Source organism: Pangasianodon hypophthalmus, chromosome 16 (genome assembly GCF_027358585.1).
Source record: "Pangasianodon hypophthalmus isolate fPanHyp1 chromosome 16, fPanHyp1.pri, whole genome shotgun sequence".
NCBI classification, from domain to species: Eukaryota; Metazoa; Chordata; class Actinopteri; order Siluriformes; family Pangasiidae; genus Pangasianodon; species Pangasianodon hypophthalmus.
In genome coordinates, this window is record NC_069725.1 from 3,806,113 (window position 1) to 3,827,051 (window position 20,939).

Below are 20,939 nucleotides of genomic sequence, written 5' to 3' on the forward strand. Positions count from 1 at the left end.
CAAATTTCACATGCAGATCCTCTTTCACTTTCATTTCCCGGAAGGTTTCTCCTCTAACAGCAGCCTGAGTCTCTTTCAGCACCGACTGCATCTGGGAAAACACTTCACTTCATCTCCCTCCACAGAGATATCATCCTTCTTAAAGCTCCATCGCTGAGCACTTCTGTAACTAGTTCTGAAAATAATGTGATGTGCAGTTTGAGAAGAACAAAATGACCAACAGCTCCACAGCACCTACACTCATCACGGTAAGAGCTGACACACACACACACACACACACACACACACACACACACGCACCTTTTATGTCTTTATACACACTAAGGGTTAGTTATTTGAGTACTCACACACACACAGCTATACACCATTATATAACAGCATACAGGAAATCCAGCCTCCATTTTACAACCCTGAGGATCCTAATGCACTGTTCTCATTAATCAGTCTCTACCCAAGCCATCAAACTTCATATCTGCTTCAATCACTACAACATGTTATTTAAGAGCTCAAATCCTTAAATAACAGCAATTATGGAGGAATAACTGCTTTCAACAACAATGCAGAATGGAAAAGCACAAATTCACTGCAGTGCACAACGCACTCAGTTCCACAGTTTACTTTCACTTTTGCCCTGAGCCATTCTTTCAGTTCACAAAGCAGGCAGTAAGTCAGACTGCTTACAGGAAGCCTGGGCTCTTTTCTGGAAAACTACATCATACATCAGTCTACTTCTACAAACAGTACAATAAAAAAAAGCATAGATGCAGAATTAAATACTAGGAAATAAAGGAATACAAATTTACTTATTAATATATTTATTTAACAACTTTATTATTATTATTATTATTATTATTATTATTTTTAGCATATGTAGGGTTATTAATGATAGACATTTTGAAACACAGCAAGAAAATGTTAGAAATATGTTAAAAAGGCCTGACATTAAAAAAAAAAAAAAAACAGATAGATAGACAGACATATGATTTTTTTTTTTTGATCTGAGTCAGGCATTTAAAGTGCCATGTTTGAAAAATAATTCTTATTAAAAAATATTTTTAAATTTTTTTTTTAATTTTTAATTACTTAAAAAATAAAAAACACTCAAAATAACCCAAACTCCATGTTTACAATACAAATATATTATATATAATCTAAGCCGAGAACTACAATAATTGTTATAAAAAATTAACAATTAAAAAAATAATAATGATATTTATAACAATTTGTATAATTCAAATAAATAAATAAAAAGTTTTATGATGTTATGATGTTTATTTATTTAGGACACAGGCGATGGTGAACCGGAACTCCACACCACAAACCCCTCGACCTCCATGTTTCCTGAAACACCAGACGAACTCTGCAAACTTCCTGGAAGATTACGTAAGTCCTAAATTCACACATCATTCCTGATTATTATTTAAATTTAATACGTACTGACTGTTTTAAAAGCTAAAATGTCTCATGCTTTATGTATTTGTTTGCAGGTAAATAATTCCCGTGCGTACATGTAAAACTTTTTTAGAAATATTTACTGGATGAATTACAAAATGGATGAATTCAATAAATTATTATAAAATGTATTAGTTATAAATGAAATTTTAAAGCAGTATTTTTTTCATGTGTAGTCATCTGTATGTACGAGAGTTATAGAAAATTACAGAACAGAATTAATAACAGTAACATACGTTAATGTTAATGAAATAAAAAATACTCTTTAGTAGCCTAATTAAAAATAGGTGTTTATATGTATTTATGGTATTTGTACGTATAAATTATTTTACTTTCAGACAGTATTTTATTGTACGTTATTATTGTCCTGGATTATCTATTTTATAGAAACTAATTTAATATCTAAAAGAAATTTTAATTTAAATAATAATAATGTTTACAGAACAAAAAAAAAATCTAATAACATTAAATAATGCTGAAAAAATATTAATATCAGAAATGCATTATCATGTTATATATTATCATATATAACTAAAACTTGACTGATGCATGTCAGAAATGTCAGATTGTGGGGTTTACTATGTATAAAACATTTTACATTTATGATATCAGTGTGGTATACAACATATTACAGAAGTAAAAAACTAATAGCGTGCATTAAGAGAGTTAAATTACGCCTTATTACTTAAAAATACAGACTATGTATTTGTGTTGTTATGTAAAATAATGTTAAAAGAGAAAAACAGACATTAAACAAATAATTAATGCCTCATCATGTCCTAGTGTGTATAAAAGATTTAGGCTATTTTTGTGTTATTATTCAAAATGTGGGAGTTTAAACAGACAAACATTGCCTCCTTATGTAATTTAGCGTGTATAAAAGCTGTGATGTGTACATGTGTGTTGTTTATCAGGTATTAATCCGTCTCTTTGGGATAAGGACGATGTTAATTTGTGGCTGCGGTGGGCTCAGAGGGAATACGCCCTGCGCCGCGCCGATCACGAGAAGTTCGAGATGAATGGCAAAGCGCTGTGTCTCCTCACCAAGGAGGATTTCCGCCTACGCTGTCCCAGTTCAGGTGAAATAACAAAAGGGGAAAACAATCAGTGCTTGTAGATCTGAAGGCGACCCAGAATGGAAAACGTTCTTATTAAGGTTTTAACCTTATGAAAACCTGTAGCTATTGGCTAATTTGCTGTCGAAGACAAGACAGCTTGTTCTACTCTCATTGACCATTTTATTAGGAACACCTGCACGCTACTGTACTTTACTTCAATCAGCCTATAATGCTGCAGCAACATACAGATAAAATGCAGAAGCAGGTCAGGAGCTTCACGTCACAACAAACACCAGAATGTGGAACAAATGTGATCTCTGTGATTTTGACCGTGGCCTGGTTGTTAGTTGCCCGATGGGCTGGTTTGAATATTTCAGAAACTGCTGATCTCTGGGGATTTTTTCACTCTAGAGTTTACACTGAATGGTATATAAAAAAAAAAATCCAGTGATTGGCAGTTCTGCAGGCAGAATTGAGTTGAGGTCAGAGGAGAATGGCCAGACTTTTCTGAGCTGACAGGAAGGATATAGTAACTCCAACAACCACTCTTTACCACCATGGTGATCAGAAAAGCATCTCATAATACAGAAGAAGTCGTCGAACCTTGAGGTGGATGGGTTACAATAGCAGATGATCACATCAGGTTCCACTCCTGTCAGCCATGAACAGGAGCCTGAGGCTACAGCGGGCACAGACTCACCCAAACTGGACAGTTGAAGATTGGGAAAAGGACCAAGCTGCAATAATTGCATCAATGAGCAGGTGTATAGGTGTTCCTAATAAAGTGGTCAGTGAGTGTATGTTGCATATAGTTAATTTTACATTCTATTTCAGGTGGGCAAACCATTAATTCATTAGGAAGCCAAACAGGCAAGTAAAACCTCCAGTGTTGCCCAGTCTCATGTTTTTGGTTGCCCGGAGACCTGATTGAGAAGCTAAAACAATCTAATGAAGTATGGCGAGTTAGATAGCTAGTTAAGTGCATTAATACAGATACAAACTAGTATCTAAATTCCAGTGTAGGGGAAAAGTTGATCACATCGTGTTCATGATTGCAACAAAAAAAAGTCAGGAAGTCGTTGGCCAACGTTTAGCTTTTTTGAATATTAATGTTATGCTATAAAGACATGGCTCAGGGAAAATAAATTGCTCTGATTTTAATTGTGACTTCCAGGTGACGTCCTGTACGAACTCCTACAGCATGTGAAGCAGCAGAGACGCGCTCACACACAAGCAACACCCAGCGCTCTCGGGACTGCAGGTGAGAATACACACTCAATGCTTGGACAAGTGTTTGTTCTGAAAGCCTGGGCTGTTTTTGTTTCCAGAACAGTAGGGTGATCTTGGCATTTTTGTAGGCTGTAGCAAAGAGGAATAGGAAAAAGCAAAGTGTTTGTTGGTGTGTGTTCAAACAAAATGGCAGGACACAAGATGGTGGAGATGAGATGGTTTACAATGTTTACGGTGAACCAGTAAAGAGTGGGCGGGGCCACCAGACCTGGTGGGCTGTAGCCCTGAATCCTTTCTGAATAGCTGTAATATTTTTATGCTAACTCTTTATAGATCAATAACATTTATGAAACTGGATACGAATTAGTACGAGTGTGTACACAAAAAATTTGGTATTCGTTAAAATCCCATAAATATTCATATCCTACTCGTGCTCCTGAGCATGTGTAAATTTACACACAAGAAGACTAACTAATATAAAGTTCGACTGATTTGATCAACTTCAAATCACATTATTGCATGAATTACTGCAGTATGCAATATACTTTAATTTAAATTGCTTATTTTTATTACATTTACAGCGTTTAGCAGACGTCCTTATCCAGAGAGACTTATAGAAGAGCTTTAATGTCTCTAGCAAAAACACTTCATGCTAGTTTACTAGGTTAGGGACTAAGAATACCATCGAATATTACCTGAAAACCAGTCGTTTTATATTAAATGCATTAATTGCGAGCCAAAACAAACCTATAAATTAAGACAAATAAAACCAATCTTTCAGTTGTAACAAAAGAAATGGCACTGTATAAACGAAGGACGGGCCAGTCTGTCTGCAAATAGCTTACAGAATAGCTTGTATTATTAAATATTGTTATTGGCATAGAACTGAGTCAAAATAACTTCCACTTCTGCTTTTCAGCCTTTACCCTGATCGTTCATTTCATGCTCGCAGCTGCCTGTGCACTTTATCTTTTATGGAGTTTTGTGGGCATCACTAAGCGCAAATGAGATGTGTTGGGAACACGCTTTGCACTTTCTAAGTGATCAACATACACACACGAGTACAAAGAAAATTAGCGTTTCCGAAACTTTCAGAAATCTGGCGAAAATGATTTGTTTGGTTTGACTTATGCAAGCATTTACACACAACTTTACTAAAAGATTGATAAATGAGGCCCACTGTGTGTTTGTATATATGTGATGGGCTGCAGCTGAATTCTTGGAAACAGCCAAAAAGAACATGGTTTTTGTGCCAACAATATACTATGACATGTACTTTTAGAAACTATTATACAGGCACAGGATCAGCAAAACTGGACAGTTGAAGACTGGAAAAACATAGCCTGGTCTGATGAATCTTGATTTCTGCTGATGCACACAGATGGTAGGGTCAGAATTTGGCGCCAACAGCATGAATCCATGGAGGCAACCTGCCCTGAGTCAACAGTCCAGGCTGGTGGAGGTGGTGTAATGGTGTGGGGAATGTTTTCTTGGCACACTTTAAGCCCGTAAATACTAATCAATCTTCGCTTGAATGCCACAGCCTATTTGAGTATTGTTGCTGACCATGTGCATCCCATCTTCTAATGGTTATTTCCAGCATGATAATGTACCATGTCACAGAGCAAAGATGGCTCTCGGCTATGAATAACCCTGTGTTTACACTATCAAGTAACAAAATGGCAGGTGAGCGTTCATTTTCTTAGAGCCTCAATTTCAGCGACGGTGGAAAGCAACAATTGAGATTTTCTCACTTCCTTGCAAATTAGATATGCCTTGGTAAAGTGACAAACCCAAATGACTGGCTCGAATGATTGCTCAGACCAATCCTGTAGTGTGAGTGGTTGGATATTTCTTCAGTTCCCCACTCACAAATGTAGTTCCTACCTACATTTAGTTCCCATTTACTGTTTGACGCTCAGAAATAGCAGAAAAATGAATAACTGTGGTTTCATTTTATACCATCATAAACATCTCATTATGAAGTAAAATACAGATTGGAAGGAAGTAGCACAGATCAGTGGTCAAAGTACGTAGCTAGTACAGTTAGCTTGCTTTGCTAATCTGAGTGACACGAGCAACTTTTAATGGGCATATTTATTATTTTTAGATCTTATTTATTACATTTTAAATTAAATGCAGATGAAATCAATAAATAGCAGTTGCTTTTATACAATTGGTTTTTTGGTGTCTTTGAGTGGAATTGGAATTGAATCTTTATTCTCCCTTTTTTCTCCCATTTTTTTGAGGTAACCAGTTTTAAAATGCTAGAACTTGTTGTTGAGATCCATGCAAAAGAAAAACATTTCAGTTCAGGAAAATCTACAGTTTTTAGAATTACATATAGTACCTTTTTTCTGTGTATTACCAGGTGAAGGGTTGTCCCAGGCACTGTACATGACTACAACACTAGTCAGTGTGTGCAACACAGAACAATATTTACCACCAGCCCGGGTGTTTCCTCAAGCAGAGTCACAAAGAAACCACAAAGAAATCAGATTCAGTGTCGGTCGGTGCTAGTAATATTCACAAAATGAAGCTTTTCTGTAATCGATTTGAAACAAGAAGTCTGGAGAAGAAAGATCAGATGACGAAGTCCACAGCAGTGAGTCATGCCTAGATCAAGAATCTGCACAGTTTCCCAAATCAGATAAAAAACAAGTCCATGATAACAATGTTAACGTTAGCATTAGGTATTACAGAAAGGCCTGTAATCCTCACACTGAGAGAAAAAAACCTACATCTTAGCATGTAAAATTATCTGGAATATACTCACATTTATGTAGTATTCCCTATTTATAAGATTACATTAAACCAAATATAAGATTATTAAACCTATTTCTAGACATTTTTACTGATTTAAAGCTGAAATAGTTTTGTTATACTGGCATATAGTTTTGAAAAACCAGAATTATCTCTCAAGAGAAAAACAAAATTTAAAGCTTGAAATTACTAGTAATATCTAAAAAATAAATTTAATAAACTCCTATCTGGGTTATTGTAATCTTATACCAGGAAATACTACATAAATTTGACTACATTCAAGATATTTTTATTGGTTATGATGTCATGTTTTGCAGTGAAGGGATGGCTCGGGGATTTATTCTGGGTATTTCATGAATTAGACTGAAAATTAGACTGATTATTTTTTTCATGTTGGAAGGAGAGACATTATTGGACAACAATCTGTAAGGAAAAAAAAAATATCACTATTTTTTCCATTCAATCATCTGTGCAGTAATTGGAAATTAAACCATAGCGGTTGAATGCTTGAATATGATTGGTCAGAAGGTGTGCATTATTTTTCGTATAACAGCACAGGTAGTTCCGGCTGTAACATGAATGACAGGTTAATATTAATGTTTAGCGGCACTCCACTTGTGTGTCATGCTGCATCACACAACCCTCCCCCCAACCCCACAGGGTGCATTATTTTTGCATAACAGCACAGTCTGGAGTGTGTTATTCCTTACTTAACAATGAACATTTTATGTACTGGTTCTCCAACATATGCAACAAGTCTGGTTTTTTTCTAAGATATCTAAATGTGATGTAGTAACAAAAAAAATAGGAAAGATATATGGAGAATGCAGCAATGCAACTCGTTTGCATATTAAACTTTATTTAAAATGCATTATTTTCTCACAATATTAGTTTTTACATTCAAAATGGTGTGCTGTTATAGCAAAGTAATCAACAACGGCGTGTTGTGATGCATCCTGACCCCAGGCAGTGTTACTGTTTCCATCCCAAAGCTGATCATTTTCCAATAACAGCATGTTCAGCAGTGTATTTCACCTCATATAACCTTTTATATGACTGAAATCTACACACAAACAGTTTCTTTCATTCAGACAGCGGCACATTTTCATATTCTACTTACATAAAGCTTCACTCTTTGAGAGTCTCACGCAGTTTGAGACTGCTACTGTTTGTTTTGGGTTGCTTTTTTTTTTATTTCCTGGTTGTACCGATGCCAGAATGGAGATGAAAACCTGCACCGACCTGCAGCACTCGTTCTACAGAAAGGAAATAAAATTCTCTGCCTCTTCCTTCTGTGCAAGTAAACAAAAGAAGTGTAATCTGATTAAATGGCTGCTTTTATTTGACATTTTTAGATACAGGTAGAGTCGGATAGTTTCACTGTATCAGAAGGTGTGGTTACTTCCAACAAAACAGAGTTGTGTTGTGCTGAAAATAAACCCGAATGGCTTTTTCCACTCTGCAGTAAATCACACGAGACTCTGCAGCAGCACCTGAGCCAACACACTAAAACGTTTAACTGAATAATACTCATAAAAGATTGTGTCAGGCACAGTCAAGTTCAAAAGTCAGAGGGTTTTAAACTGACAGACAGACAGACAGACAGACTGACAGTCAGTTAGTCAGTCAGTTAGACAGACAAGAATTCATTAAAATCATAATTTAGTATAAAAAGGTCTTTATACTAAACACTGAGATGTTTTTGATATCTTCTTTTTATCTTATTTCCTGAATAATGTCAAACTGCAATTAACAGTAATTCAGCTCATGTCATTTCATAGATAGATAGATGTAAGTTCATATAACTAAAGAAAAAAATAGTAATTGGATAAAATAACTTGAGAAAAAAGTTCTATTATTTCAATTTTAAAAATGTGATTCAAAAAAAATAAAGAAAAAAGGAAGTAAACAGACAAATAATTAATCATGTAATGTGCATTTTTAGTTACTATTTGAATAAAATAACTATGAAAATACTGTTTGGTATTTTATCACTCATTTTGTGTAAACACACAAACAAAATGTAAGGAAGCAAACAAACAAATAAATTAAAAAATATATAAATAAGCTACTTTTTAACTATACTACTTGGACAAAAGAACATAGGAAAAGTATTATTCTTTCTTTTTTTAATGAATTCATATAAACAAAGAATAAATAAATAAATGGTATTTCGAGTTATACTATCTGGATAAAACAACCAAGGAAAATGTACTGTTATTTCATTAAAAATATATTCAGTAACAAACAAATAGTAAGTAAATAAGTAAACAGTAAAACATATATAACACATGCCAATTTTTTTGGCTATTTTTTTGGCTGTGAATATTTGGTTTGCTTGATGTGATCTGAAGTGATATGATGCTGTATCCTGCTATATCTCATTCACACGGTAACACAACTTAATTGTTCTCTTTTAATGGCTAATGCCTGATATTGACCTGATTAACAGTATTACTGTATTACTGTAACTACTGCTTTCAGTCAGTAACACGCTGTTTAGGACTCAGTGAAGATTGATGGAATTGTGTTAGTTATTTTCAGCAGTGGACTCAGTGGGCTTTTAGACCTTTGTGGTTATTAACAGTTACTAATTCTCTCTCGTGTTTCCGCATTGCAGGTCTCTGCAGCTCCACTAACAGATCTGTACCTGTTTGTCCAGTGAATCCACACTCTCGAACCTTAAAAACATCGGGTCCAGAAATGAGACAAAACTCAGAAGTTCAGCACTCTAGCCTTCCACAAACACACACAGGTCAGAACCCAAAACATTAAACAGATTTCAGCGTCTACATCATAAATATGTCTGATATTACTGTTTTTTTTTTTCACTATGAATGTTATGTTAGCTTGAAGCTAAAATATTTTAAACTGCTCGAGTAACACTGGAGCTCCAGTGAAAACTTTAACGAAGAAGCAATGATGCAGTTACAAAAATAAGAACATACACAGTGCTTTACTGAAAGAGCTAATAAATGTCATCGAATCTGAACAAGTTTTGTACTCTAGTGCATTAAATCACAAGTTTTTTTTTTTTTCTGAATCATTTAGAGACGCCATGTGTTTCTGAAGAAAGTAAATCACAGCTGTCTCCAGTCATGGCTGCCCATCCTCAGGTCTTCTGCAGTACAGACGAACCGCTCAATCTGTCCTATAGAACGGACAAATCCAGGGTCAAGACATCAACCACTGAAGCCAACGGAAAAATTGCAGGTAGCTGTATGAAAACACTTCCGTCCAGCACTCTTTAATAGCCCTGTTATCTAAAGCCTAGGAGTTAAAACTATGTGCCAGATGTTTCATAGTGCATGTCAAGATTTCATTAAGGGAAGCCTAATTTAAATTGGATCCGCCAGCCTTTCTTTGTACTTCTTAGTTTTGACATACTGCCTAGCAAAAAATACTGATAATAATTACACAATATAATACCCAACAACATTTAATTAAGCTAGTCACTTACCTTTTAGCTTATCAAACCTCTCTAGTAGTAGCTATCTGCGAATTAGTAGCTATGTTTGTTATAAGCTAGTTCATGCTAGCTAAACTAGTATATTGTGTGATTAAAACCCAGGGCCAATAAATTAGCTAAAATTACATAAGTTATTCCTCTAATGAAGCTGACAACCTAGCTAATGTTTGGTAAACTACATAGCCAGTAGCCATGTTTACTAAGGTAAAGGTAGTATTTTATACTAAACAGTACATCAAGCCATAAAAGAGAAAAGCAAAGGCTAGTACAACTGACAGTTTTTAGTGCAACCTAACAGAGGTGATATTAAAGAAATAAAACAGTGTTAATCCCTTTTCTTTTATTTGTGTCACATAGCATGGCATGCTATTCCCCTAATTAAAAAAAAAAATTAAATGAACCTATTCACGTTCAAGTGAAAATGACCCTAACCATAAATTCTGAAATAGATTTCGGATCTAAAATCTGATTGACTGAGTCGTGTTCAAAGTCATTGTAAAACTCTTGATATAAACATTATGCTGCTTAGCAACCAAAGCTCGCTGTCAACAGACTACACTGTGCGGAGGAAATGTTTAATGTAAACTGTAACACACATGCACACCTTGTGCCATATTGCTTTAACATAATTGCTGAGCTATTATCTTACAGCCAAAGCACAGTATTGTACTATTGTTTGAATATTAGTTTAAATTATACATGGGTCATGTCTCCCCATTGTCCACCACTCCAGATTGCAGATTATTATGGAATTACGTGTACCAACTACTGTTGGACCCCAGATACGAAGCCTACATTAGGTGGGAGGATCGGGACTCTATGATCTTCAGAGTGGTGGACCCGAATGGACTCGCTCGCCTCTGGGGAAACCATAAGGTGAGTGCACAAGTGACCTAGTACACTTTAGAGCTTCACTTTTTGTTTTGGGCAAAAAAAAAAAAAAATACGTTTTCAAATGATAAATAATGTAACAATCCTGAGCTTGGGTTACTGAATGTGCAGAGTTTTGTATGGTCGCCCCGTGTCCATATGAGTTTCCTCTGGGTTCTCTGGTTTCCTCCCATCTCCCAAAATCATGTCAGTAGGTGGATTGGCTATGCTAAATTGCCCCTAGGTGGAAATGTGTGTGGTGACCAGCAACAGACTGGTAGGGTGTATTTCCATCTCATGCCCATTGTTCTGAGAATAGGCTCACTGACCAGGATAAAGCACTTTCCAATGATGAATGAATCAATGATTTTTCCTGAGGTGTAGATACAAAGCAGCCTGTTCACTACAATTGAGAAGCACATGGTATATGATAGAGAGATTCGCTTTAGGAAGCAGTTTCACAGTGATTTCACACTGGCCCAAGTTTCCAAGATTGGTAAGTCCACTAATTTTGGAAGTTTATATAACTAAAGAACCTTTGAGAAGCAATTCCAAACTATTTAATAGTACATACAGATCCCCTGTTATTAGGCTCTTCCATAAGAAATAGTCAAAAGAAGCAGGGTGGACAAGCTCTCAGGCAAGTGATGACACATTATTCACAAAAACTAGCTGTTCAAAAACAATGCCTCAATGCAGCTCAGCCCAAAAGTTGGGAAACAAGAATATACAAGTCCCACATAAGTAAACACCACAACGTTCAAAAATATCTTGGATCAAAAGATGTCACTGGTGCAACACACCAGAAACAAAACCAGCCTAATACCAAAGCTCAAAATATTTCCCTCCCTGAACCTATACAATCCAACATCATGATTATCATAATTCAGACCTATTTTAATATTACAAAACAACATACATCTAAACAAATCAGTATTAAAAACTGCAATTTTCGTAAATACTTCTGTCACTGAGTTACTATAATGTGCTTGTATTACTGGTGTAAATACAGCTATGACAATAAGATGCACATAATGCAAGAGAATAAGTATATATTTTTATACTGCACACAGTTACAGTATTCTGATACAACCAGAAGACATTTTTTCTTTTTCATGAAAGAAAAACACCACACTTACCTATATAGTTCAATTGCTATATGTGACAAGAACATAATTTTAACACAACTGTTTGCTACAGAAAGCCTGAAGACCACTATATTAACTAGCACCCTCAGTGATGGTAGACACATTCTTGTCACTCAAAGCATGATGGGAAAAAACCTGGATTCCAACATTATCCAGTGCCTGGACATCCAGTGCTCCACCTTGTGGAGAATCTTCAACTTAAAACACAATCATTCATTAAATGCATCAGCCAATCATATAGGGTTATGGTTTGGGTAAGGGTGCGCATTAGCCAATCAAATAACATATATTAATTGCCAATCACAAACCACATCAACCAATCAGATTATTATATTATGCATTAGTTGCAAAGTTCAAAAAGTGCTATAAATGGTACATTATCGATATCCAAACATCTATTATTTTGGAGCATGGCAAATCAATTAACAATATTGAGATCGCAATTAAATTTTAAAAAGGAAATTAAATGATTGACAGACTTCCCACTTATGTTCCCGCCCACTATAGTCTCTGGGCTGCAGCATTCCTTTACCCAGGGCATGCAGAACTCATGAAACGCAGATCCTGGCTCCACAGCTTAGAGTTGTTGTACATATGCACTAAACATGAGAAATAGCATCATTACAACATACAGTAAGACACCAGTCCACAGTCCAGTGGTCACAGAGAGGGTCTACATTTTATTCAAACTTCAAGTAAGAACTTTTTTTTGTGTGTATTTCAGAACCGGGCCAACATGACCTATGAGAAAATGTCTCGAGCACTGCGCCATTATTATAAACTCAACATCATCAAAAAAGAGTCAGGGCAGAAACTCCTCTTCAGGTGGGTGAAAACTTTCTGTCAGTTTCTAAAATTAATATATACACAGTATATACTTCACAATTGAAAAGACTGAGATCACTTATTTCACTGAGATCACATGATTTATTTATTTTTTTCATTTAAGGCAATGTTCACTATCTTGAATACTCAATATTCAAAATTCTGCACTATTTTTAGGTTTAAATTTAAGCAAAATTGTGATGTCAAACATTTTGTCTCAGATTTTCCTTGAGTCTTCTGTTGAAGAATGTGTTCTGGTGACATTCGGACAAATCTGATCTAACATGGATCACTAGATTTTATACAAACCTTTGAAGTCCATGCCGGATAAAGTGCACAATGTCATTAAATTCTGAAATTCATGTAAATATTTGTAAGATTCTACTTTTAACTCAAGTTGTTGCTGGTATTATAATTTGTAATGAAAAACTTTGTAGAAAATTTTAGAAAATTAATTTAGAAAAAACATTTTCGCAAGTGTTCTCAGACTGTTTACCCTCACTATATATATATGAGCAGGAATTTCTTTGATAGTAAAAAATGAACAGCTAATGAAGTGTTTATAAATTTAAATTGTAAAGGTTTTCATTTCAGAAATTAGATATTAATATTATTTGTATATAAATTGGACATTGATGGCCAAGATCTCTTTGATCTCATGGTCATTCAACCTTTCTTTTTTCTTCATTTTCTTTCTGTTTGGTAGATTTCTGAAAACTCCTGAGGAGATCATTCAGAGCAGGTCTGATCGTTCTGACCCCCCTGAGTCTCCTGATAGCCCCGCCTCTCCTGCTTACAAAGAGGGGACTCTGGAAGTGTCGCCCTCCTCAACCCCAGACCCCTCCAGTCCTGAATCTCTTCGCATACTCAGTGTGTCCCCACTGCCATGACCACTAAAATACCCCAGTCTTCATCATAAAATATCTCCATTTTGCACTGGTTTTGCACCATCCCCACTTTTCCCAATTTCCACTTTAAATGCTCCCAAATGTCTTTATGGCAACCTTACTGGCCTAATCTCTACATTTCTACTTTTTTTGCAATCTGAATTGCAACCTGAAAGACCTGGGCTCAACTTTATTACCTTCAATTTCCATCTATAAATAACAGAGTTTACCCATCACCCCATCACCCCAATTCCATCATCCCAGTTCTCATCATCTCATCTTCATTTTTTTTTTCATTAAGTCTGAAACCATATACATAGTTTTCTTGATAGAATGCAATTTACATATTATGATCTTTTGGCTCTGGTTCCATTTTAATTCTGTTTTCTTTAATAATGTAATTACTGTAATTATTAATACTTCTTACATGGAATAATTATAAATAATAAAGGTGTGGAAATATTTGAAATAATTTATTTTTGATTGTACAGTAAAAAAAAAAAAGACTTGCAAAAATAAAAGATTTCTAAAATACATGGATTAGTATTAAATTTTGAGAAAAAAAACACTTTCTGTATTTCCATACATGATCATATTTCAGAGATTATAGCAGCCTGTGTAAGAGACATTACAGAGACATTTTTAAAGCTTTGCACTTGATTTGTGACCACTGGATCAAGCGGATCACAAACTAAATAAAACCTATGGTATAAACACTGTGATCATGATCTCTAGTATATCTCAGTGTTGTGCTTGGGGAAGTAAAAATCAATGTGCTGTTTATTTCAAAAGGATGGAGACTAAAAGAGTGGGAGGAGAGTAGTCTGAATTGGGTTCTGGAAATCAATTCCAGCTCACACATTGAACTCTGTCGCCAGCCATGAGCATTTCCAAGCTAGTGATGTCATATCCATCAGCAGCACTACTTTACAGAGCTGACTGACTTCTCTTATGAAGACACACCACTCAAGCCCAGTGTTTCTGTGTGCTCACTCACCTGGATCAGGTGATGCCCTGCAAGGACAGTGATTGGCTCTTGTCTCAGACCTTCCCCAAGGTTCTAGGGAGTGATTAACACCCAGTTTGTGACCTCTACAGTGAGCTTCCTCCCACCTGTGCTGCAAGGTCTCAGCAGGAGCTTAAATCCCAGCACAGCAGATCTAGCACACTCAATCGTGGTTAGTTTCATCTTTACAAGGTAAACAGCATCAGAACATAAACAACAGATTTGACAATTTCATTACATTCTGAGCTTTATGAAGCCCATATGATGGTCACATATTTGATATGTGTTTAGCAAATCCAATGAAATCTTTATACGTCTGCTCTAGTGGGTGTGGTTTATGGTAATGAGCTGGCTGCATGTGTCATTTGCTCCTATCTCTGACTGGAGAGCAAAAAATGTATGCAGTGAGCCTAGCTGGGGAACATCCTGGTTACATTCTCTAGAAAAATGATTGGTTTTGAAGTCTAGCAAGAATGTACAAAAATATAAGGTTATTCTTGTGCATGAGGATGTGTGTATATTTAGAACTACTCCTGACCTGACCTAGTGGTAGAAAAGTGTAAATGCAGGTAAAGGGATTATGAGGCGCTCCCATTCCATATGTCCATCATGGCAGCATAACTGACAGGTGACACAGAAGAAATGCTAAGTAAAATCCTATTAAAGGCATATCTACAGATCGATTGGGATGATGCCTTGCTCGGAAAATCAGCATTTGTTGGGTTTTGAAGTCCAGGCAGGGCAACCTTTCAGTTCTTGTTAGGGGTATGACCGTATACGAATACATCATTTGGTTTGAACAGATAATTTGTCCTAAACAGATTCTTTAGTGATTTGCTCCAGTAACCGGCCTAAACTCTATCCTACTGAGCTACAAATAAAATCATATTCCTACCATATTTCTATACAAACTGGCCTGAAATTCACAAAGAAAATATTCTTCTACTTATAGAGCCGCTGCTCCACATAGCCCAAGCCGATCACGCGATCATATCTCTGCTGGGGTGCCCAAAAATTAATCATTTAATTCATTTAAAATATTAACTTTTACATTCATTGTGTGTGTTTTTCATTGTTCTTAAATAAACATTCTCTATCATTATCAAAAAGAAAATCTTAATGAAAATATAATGAAATTCTGCTTAAAAGACCCCATTTTACCAAGCAGCACAGTGTCTCAGCTTCGTAGTACATTCTGATAGCGTGTCCAGCTAACTTTTCTGATCTTTATGGAAGGTAAAAAACCCAAAACTAAAGTAAATCTATTAAAATTTTATTAGGTGGCTGTTTTTGTCAGCTGTTATCAATAGCTCCCTGATTTGGGAAAGATGTTGTTAGCTAGTAAGCTAGCTCTTTCAACTTAGACAGAAAGCTTGCTGGAAAGTTCCACAGGGCATCAGGTTGAGACCAGTCACGAACTGAGGAATAGTACAAAGTTCATTAGTTAAATAAATGTACTACAAATTGCTATTTGTGGTTATATTTTGTGGATGAAAATGGCTTTCTTTTCCCAGGGTGGTTTTAGTGTTTCTGGGGGCATTACTGAATTTAACTTCCACTTCAAATCTCAATACAGATACAGACAGAGAGATTTCAAGCACTAAACAGATACAGATACTGATACATATAGTGGCATTGTGTTACATCACTGACTATGAACAAAGAACTCTTTACAGAGCTGCTTGGGGTATCCAAATCAATTGAAAGAAGTGCAGACTAAAAGAGTGGGAGGAGAGTAGTCTGAATTGGGTTCTGGAAATCAGCTCCAGCTCACACATTGAACTCTGTTGCCAGCCATGAGCATTTCCAAGCTAGTGATGTCATATCCATCAGCAGCACTACTTTACAGAGCTGACTGACTTCTCTTATGAAGACACACCACTCAAGCCCAGGGTTTCTGTGTGCTCACTCACCTGGATCAGGTGATGCCCTGCAAGGACAGTGATTGGCTCTTGTCTCAGACCTTCCCCAAGGTTCTAGGGAGTGATTAACACCCTGTTTGTGACCTCTACAGTGAGCTTCCTCCCACCTGTGCTGCAAGGTCTCAGCAGGAGCTTAAATCCCAGCACAGCAGATCTAGCACACTCCATCATGGTTAGTTTCATCTTTACAAGGTAAACAGCATCAGAACATAAACAACAGATTTGACAATTTCATTATGTTTCAGTAAGTCATTAAGTGTTCCATGAAGCCCATATGATGGTCCTATCTATTATTAGTTTAGTAAATTCAGTGAAATCTTTATATATCTGGTCTAGTGGGTGTGGCTTATGATAATGAGGTGGCTGCATGTGTAGTTTGCCCTTGTCTCTTACCAGAGTGCAAAACCTCTCCAATAAACCCAGTTAGAGAATGTGCTGGTTGTATCCTCAAGATCAAGGGAAAGACACCACCCTAAATGATATGATTTGAAGCACAGCCAGAATAACTTCTCCACTTATATCAACCCACAATCATATATTTTCTGTGTTTGTTAAACATCTTTTACTGAAACTAGGCTCTATGTAAGACCAAACTCTGCCAAAATGCCGGAATCTCTCTGCGAACTATGTTTGTGGTTGTCATGTTGTGGAGCATCTTCCAAACACCATGGGAGCTTTACTAGGATGTGTTGCGTTATTGTCTTTCACAGCTGCCCAGACAGTGGAATCTGCCAGCCCCATCTACTGAGCAACTAATGATAGAAAATCTGTGATCAAAACCAAGAATGCTACCCTGACAGCAAGTATGTTTGGGATGGATAACAGTGAGATCATCCTGGCCTTCACATCCACAATGCCGATTTGTGCCATGTCCAGGCCATGTATTGTAAATTAAAGCTTTTATTTTAAATTATTGCCATTCAGTCTGTACAGTTATTCAAAAGAAGCTACTCCTGTCATTGACCAGATGTGCGTTATCAACCTAGAAGTACAGAGGTGAATCATTGATTGTTCCCTCAGAACATGTGCACAAACTATGATAAACTCAATCGATGCCCTTTTGCTAGCAACTGCTTCGTTTTAATCTGAAATGAAAAAAATCCAAATGAAAAGGTGGATCGAAACAACCTGTAGGAGGCGATCTGTCGAGTTTGCAACAAACGTGCCACAAAAACAATCTCCTAATTAACCATCACACCAAATTAACCATATAAAAACCCTTATATTAAAAGCAAATATCATCACTACACAATACAGAAGCACCAGGAATGAACAGAAATGGCCCTGATTCCATATAACTCTTTATATTTAGTATGGTTAGTATTTAAGTTTGATTCCAAACTTGAGCAAATTCATCCAAAACACGCTCATTAAAAAATCACCACACCACTTTATCCTAATCTTCATATTGTGTGATGTCTTAAGAGCAGACAACAGTGCTTTTAAACATTTATGCTGCATGTCAGGAGCTACTTGACTGTTTGTGACTTACCCTTGCCGTAGACAACACAAAGACCAAAAGGCCGTACAACCAGGTCTATTGTTTCAGCATCACATTACTTTAGCACAGTCTCCTCTGGAACAGTCAAGCTAGTGGCCGCTGTGTGTGCGTGAATGAGAGACGACGGTGTTTATGCTGTGTGTGCACATACAGCAATGAAATACACCTGGAACAGGGCTTGCATTTCCTATACACACTCTCACTTCACCACTGAGCTCACTGACACACGGATTACATTTCCCGGTCAGGACAGTCTAGTGACAGCAGTGGGTCTTAATGCAAAGTAGGAAATTATGGATGTTACAACCATTTAAAACCTCTTTACCAGTCATAATGCATATTCAACACTCAAATATGGGTGTCAGACTCATTTTAGGTAACTGGCCACATTACTTTTAGTCCAATTTCAAGTTGGCTGGACAAAAAAATCTGTTTAGTAGACCAATAAAAACAACTCTTGTTAATTTTTCAGCATTTATATCAAAGATGCACTCTAAACACACAAATGGATCGAAAATAACAGAAAACATATGAACAGATTGACTTTTCCACATTCAACTGAACTGAAATGGACTTAATTGGGATCATATGTCAGCTTTTTAGCTATTAATTATCATTAGCACATTAGGGCAGTAGCTGAGTTTATTGCTCTTTTTTCTCCTATAGTAGAATAAAAGTAACTAACACTCTTTTCTGTTTTGCTCTACTCCCTCATCACACTGATTGGGTTGCACTAAAGCTGTGTTTACACACATGTACACATTTTCTTCTTCTTCTGTATTATACAGTATAGTGTCTTGTTTTGTATTATGTGTGGCATCATGTCATGTAACTGCGTGTTGGCCGGATTGCTGCTTAACTAAATTCTTTTGACTGTGCAATGACAATTTAACTTATCTTTCTAATTTTTCAATTCAAATTCAATTCAGATTATTTTAATTTAGGATTCTTAATTCATTTGATTTGGCCTGATTAGAACCTTCATCAATCCGTTGGCCGTATGTTTGACTTCTCTGCCCTATAACATTTGAGTACGTTGATAATGGTGTGTATTTGTAAATAGAAGAAATACACATTTGTAACCTTCTCTGTTAAAATGACCACATGGAGGCAGGCCAAACTCACAAATATTCATGCTGTGCTATATTGTGTGTGATAAAAGTCCACATGTTTCTGGTCTAGACCCTGTGCAGATATAGTTTCTGTGGGCCACATTCTCATGTCCTGGAAATGTTTAATAATAAAAGGCATGATTTATGGAACAAGATAAGTATCAGTTTCCTACTAGTTTATGTTTCCAGTGGTAATAAAAGATGATGACAACAACAACAACAACAATAATAATAATAATAATAATAATGATAATAATGACATACCGTATACTCACTGTATATTTCGCTATAAGTACGGGTTCGCACCATATATTCTCACTGTATATTTTTAAAATTAGAATAAACCAGATTTGAAAATGAACATTGTGCATCCTTTAAAGTAGGGTTTCTCTTTTCACAGCCAGGGACCCCTTTATTTCTAAAAGAAATTTCATAAACACATTCACAATTCACAATTATTTTGTCAACATAATCAGACTACTTGAATATTACACTCATTACTCAAATGTGTATATTAATATTCTGGCTATTAATATTCCGGCTTTTTATTTTTTATTCCTGACTTTCCTGTGATAGAACACATTATGTCCAAGTTGACGTTATTTATAGGCTACTTCTTTTGTAGTTTGGATCGATGTTTGGGTTAAACTCATTCAATTCAAGTGACTATGGGCTAATAATTTATATATATATATATATATAATATAAGAACTCATATATAATATAAATAACTTTCATAATGGTGGATTGTGATTTCCACTGCTTTAACAAAATTAAAAAAAAAAAAAAAAGAAAAAACAAAAGAAAGAAAGAAAAAAGAAAACAAACAAACAAACAAAAAAAAATCACACATTCCCTTGGTACGCTTCACAAACCCATAAGAAGATGAGAAGAGGTTATATTATATTAACATATTATTATATTATATTACAAACACTTTTTTTGTCTTTGTGCTGAGTTCTTTATTTGCTTGTGACTTCCATGTCAACTCAACAGCTCTGTAACATTCATATCAGCCTGTTGGATGAACCTCATTCACCTCAGTGATCTCATTAACACTGAACACTGAATTTCACATTCGGATTTAACTTTAGTGACACCCAGTGTTCAAACCAGGAACAAAAAATGTTTTAAAAAGTACTCATGAACATGTCCATTTTACATTTTTCCTTATGGTGTATCATAAGATTTGTTTAATAGGCCTATAGCAATGGTGATATTAAAATAATTTAAGTGAGCATACTTTTAAATACTGATTTATTTTTATAATCATTTATAATAATGACGGCCATCAGAAAGCTACAGAATTTCAGCTGAATACAGTGCCAGAAATTAGGCTGAATTGTGTTGTTGTTGTTGTTGTTGTTGTTGTGTTTTACACAACAATATATTTATCATAAAAATATGCCCTAAATTAATATATGAACTTGCTTTACTTTTCTACATCAAAACATCTAAAATATCATTTCAAATATAAAAATATCACAAGTCAAATCCCTCACATAATTTTTACATTCAAATTTTACGTCATTTTTAGACATTTTTTCGCATGAAGGATATAATTTTCATATGTGATCACATATTATTCACCTGATGTTTACTTAGCAATTTCTGGGCATCCTTCATGAACTGCACCTTCACTTTTATTTTTTTTAATTTACATATTACATAATCCGATGTGGAAAAAACCTATAGT

The 20,939-nt window shown here is 35.6% G+C and overlaps 1 protein-coding gene across 1 annotated transcript; it reads left to right on the forward strand.

The window, feature by feature from the left end:
* Positions 1-14,385, forward strand: etv7 (ETS variant transcription factor 7). The gene is made up of 9 exons (XM_026945057.3): positions 1-248; positions 1,284-1,383; positions 2,367-2,531; positions 3,685-3,771; positions 9,124-9,258; positions 9,555-9,716; positions 10,706-10,848; positions 12,715-12,815; positions 13,522-14,385. The coding sequence occupies exons 1-9, from the start codon at positions 213-215 to the stop codon at positions 13,703-13,705; spliced, it is 1,113 nt and encodes a 370-aa protein (XP_026800858.1). The 5' UTR covers positions 1-212; the 3' UTR covers positions 13,706-14,385.
* The last annotated feature ends 6,554 nt before the right edge of the window (positions 14,386-20,939 follow it).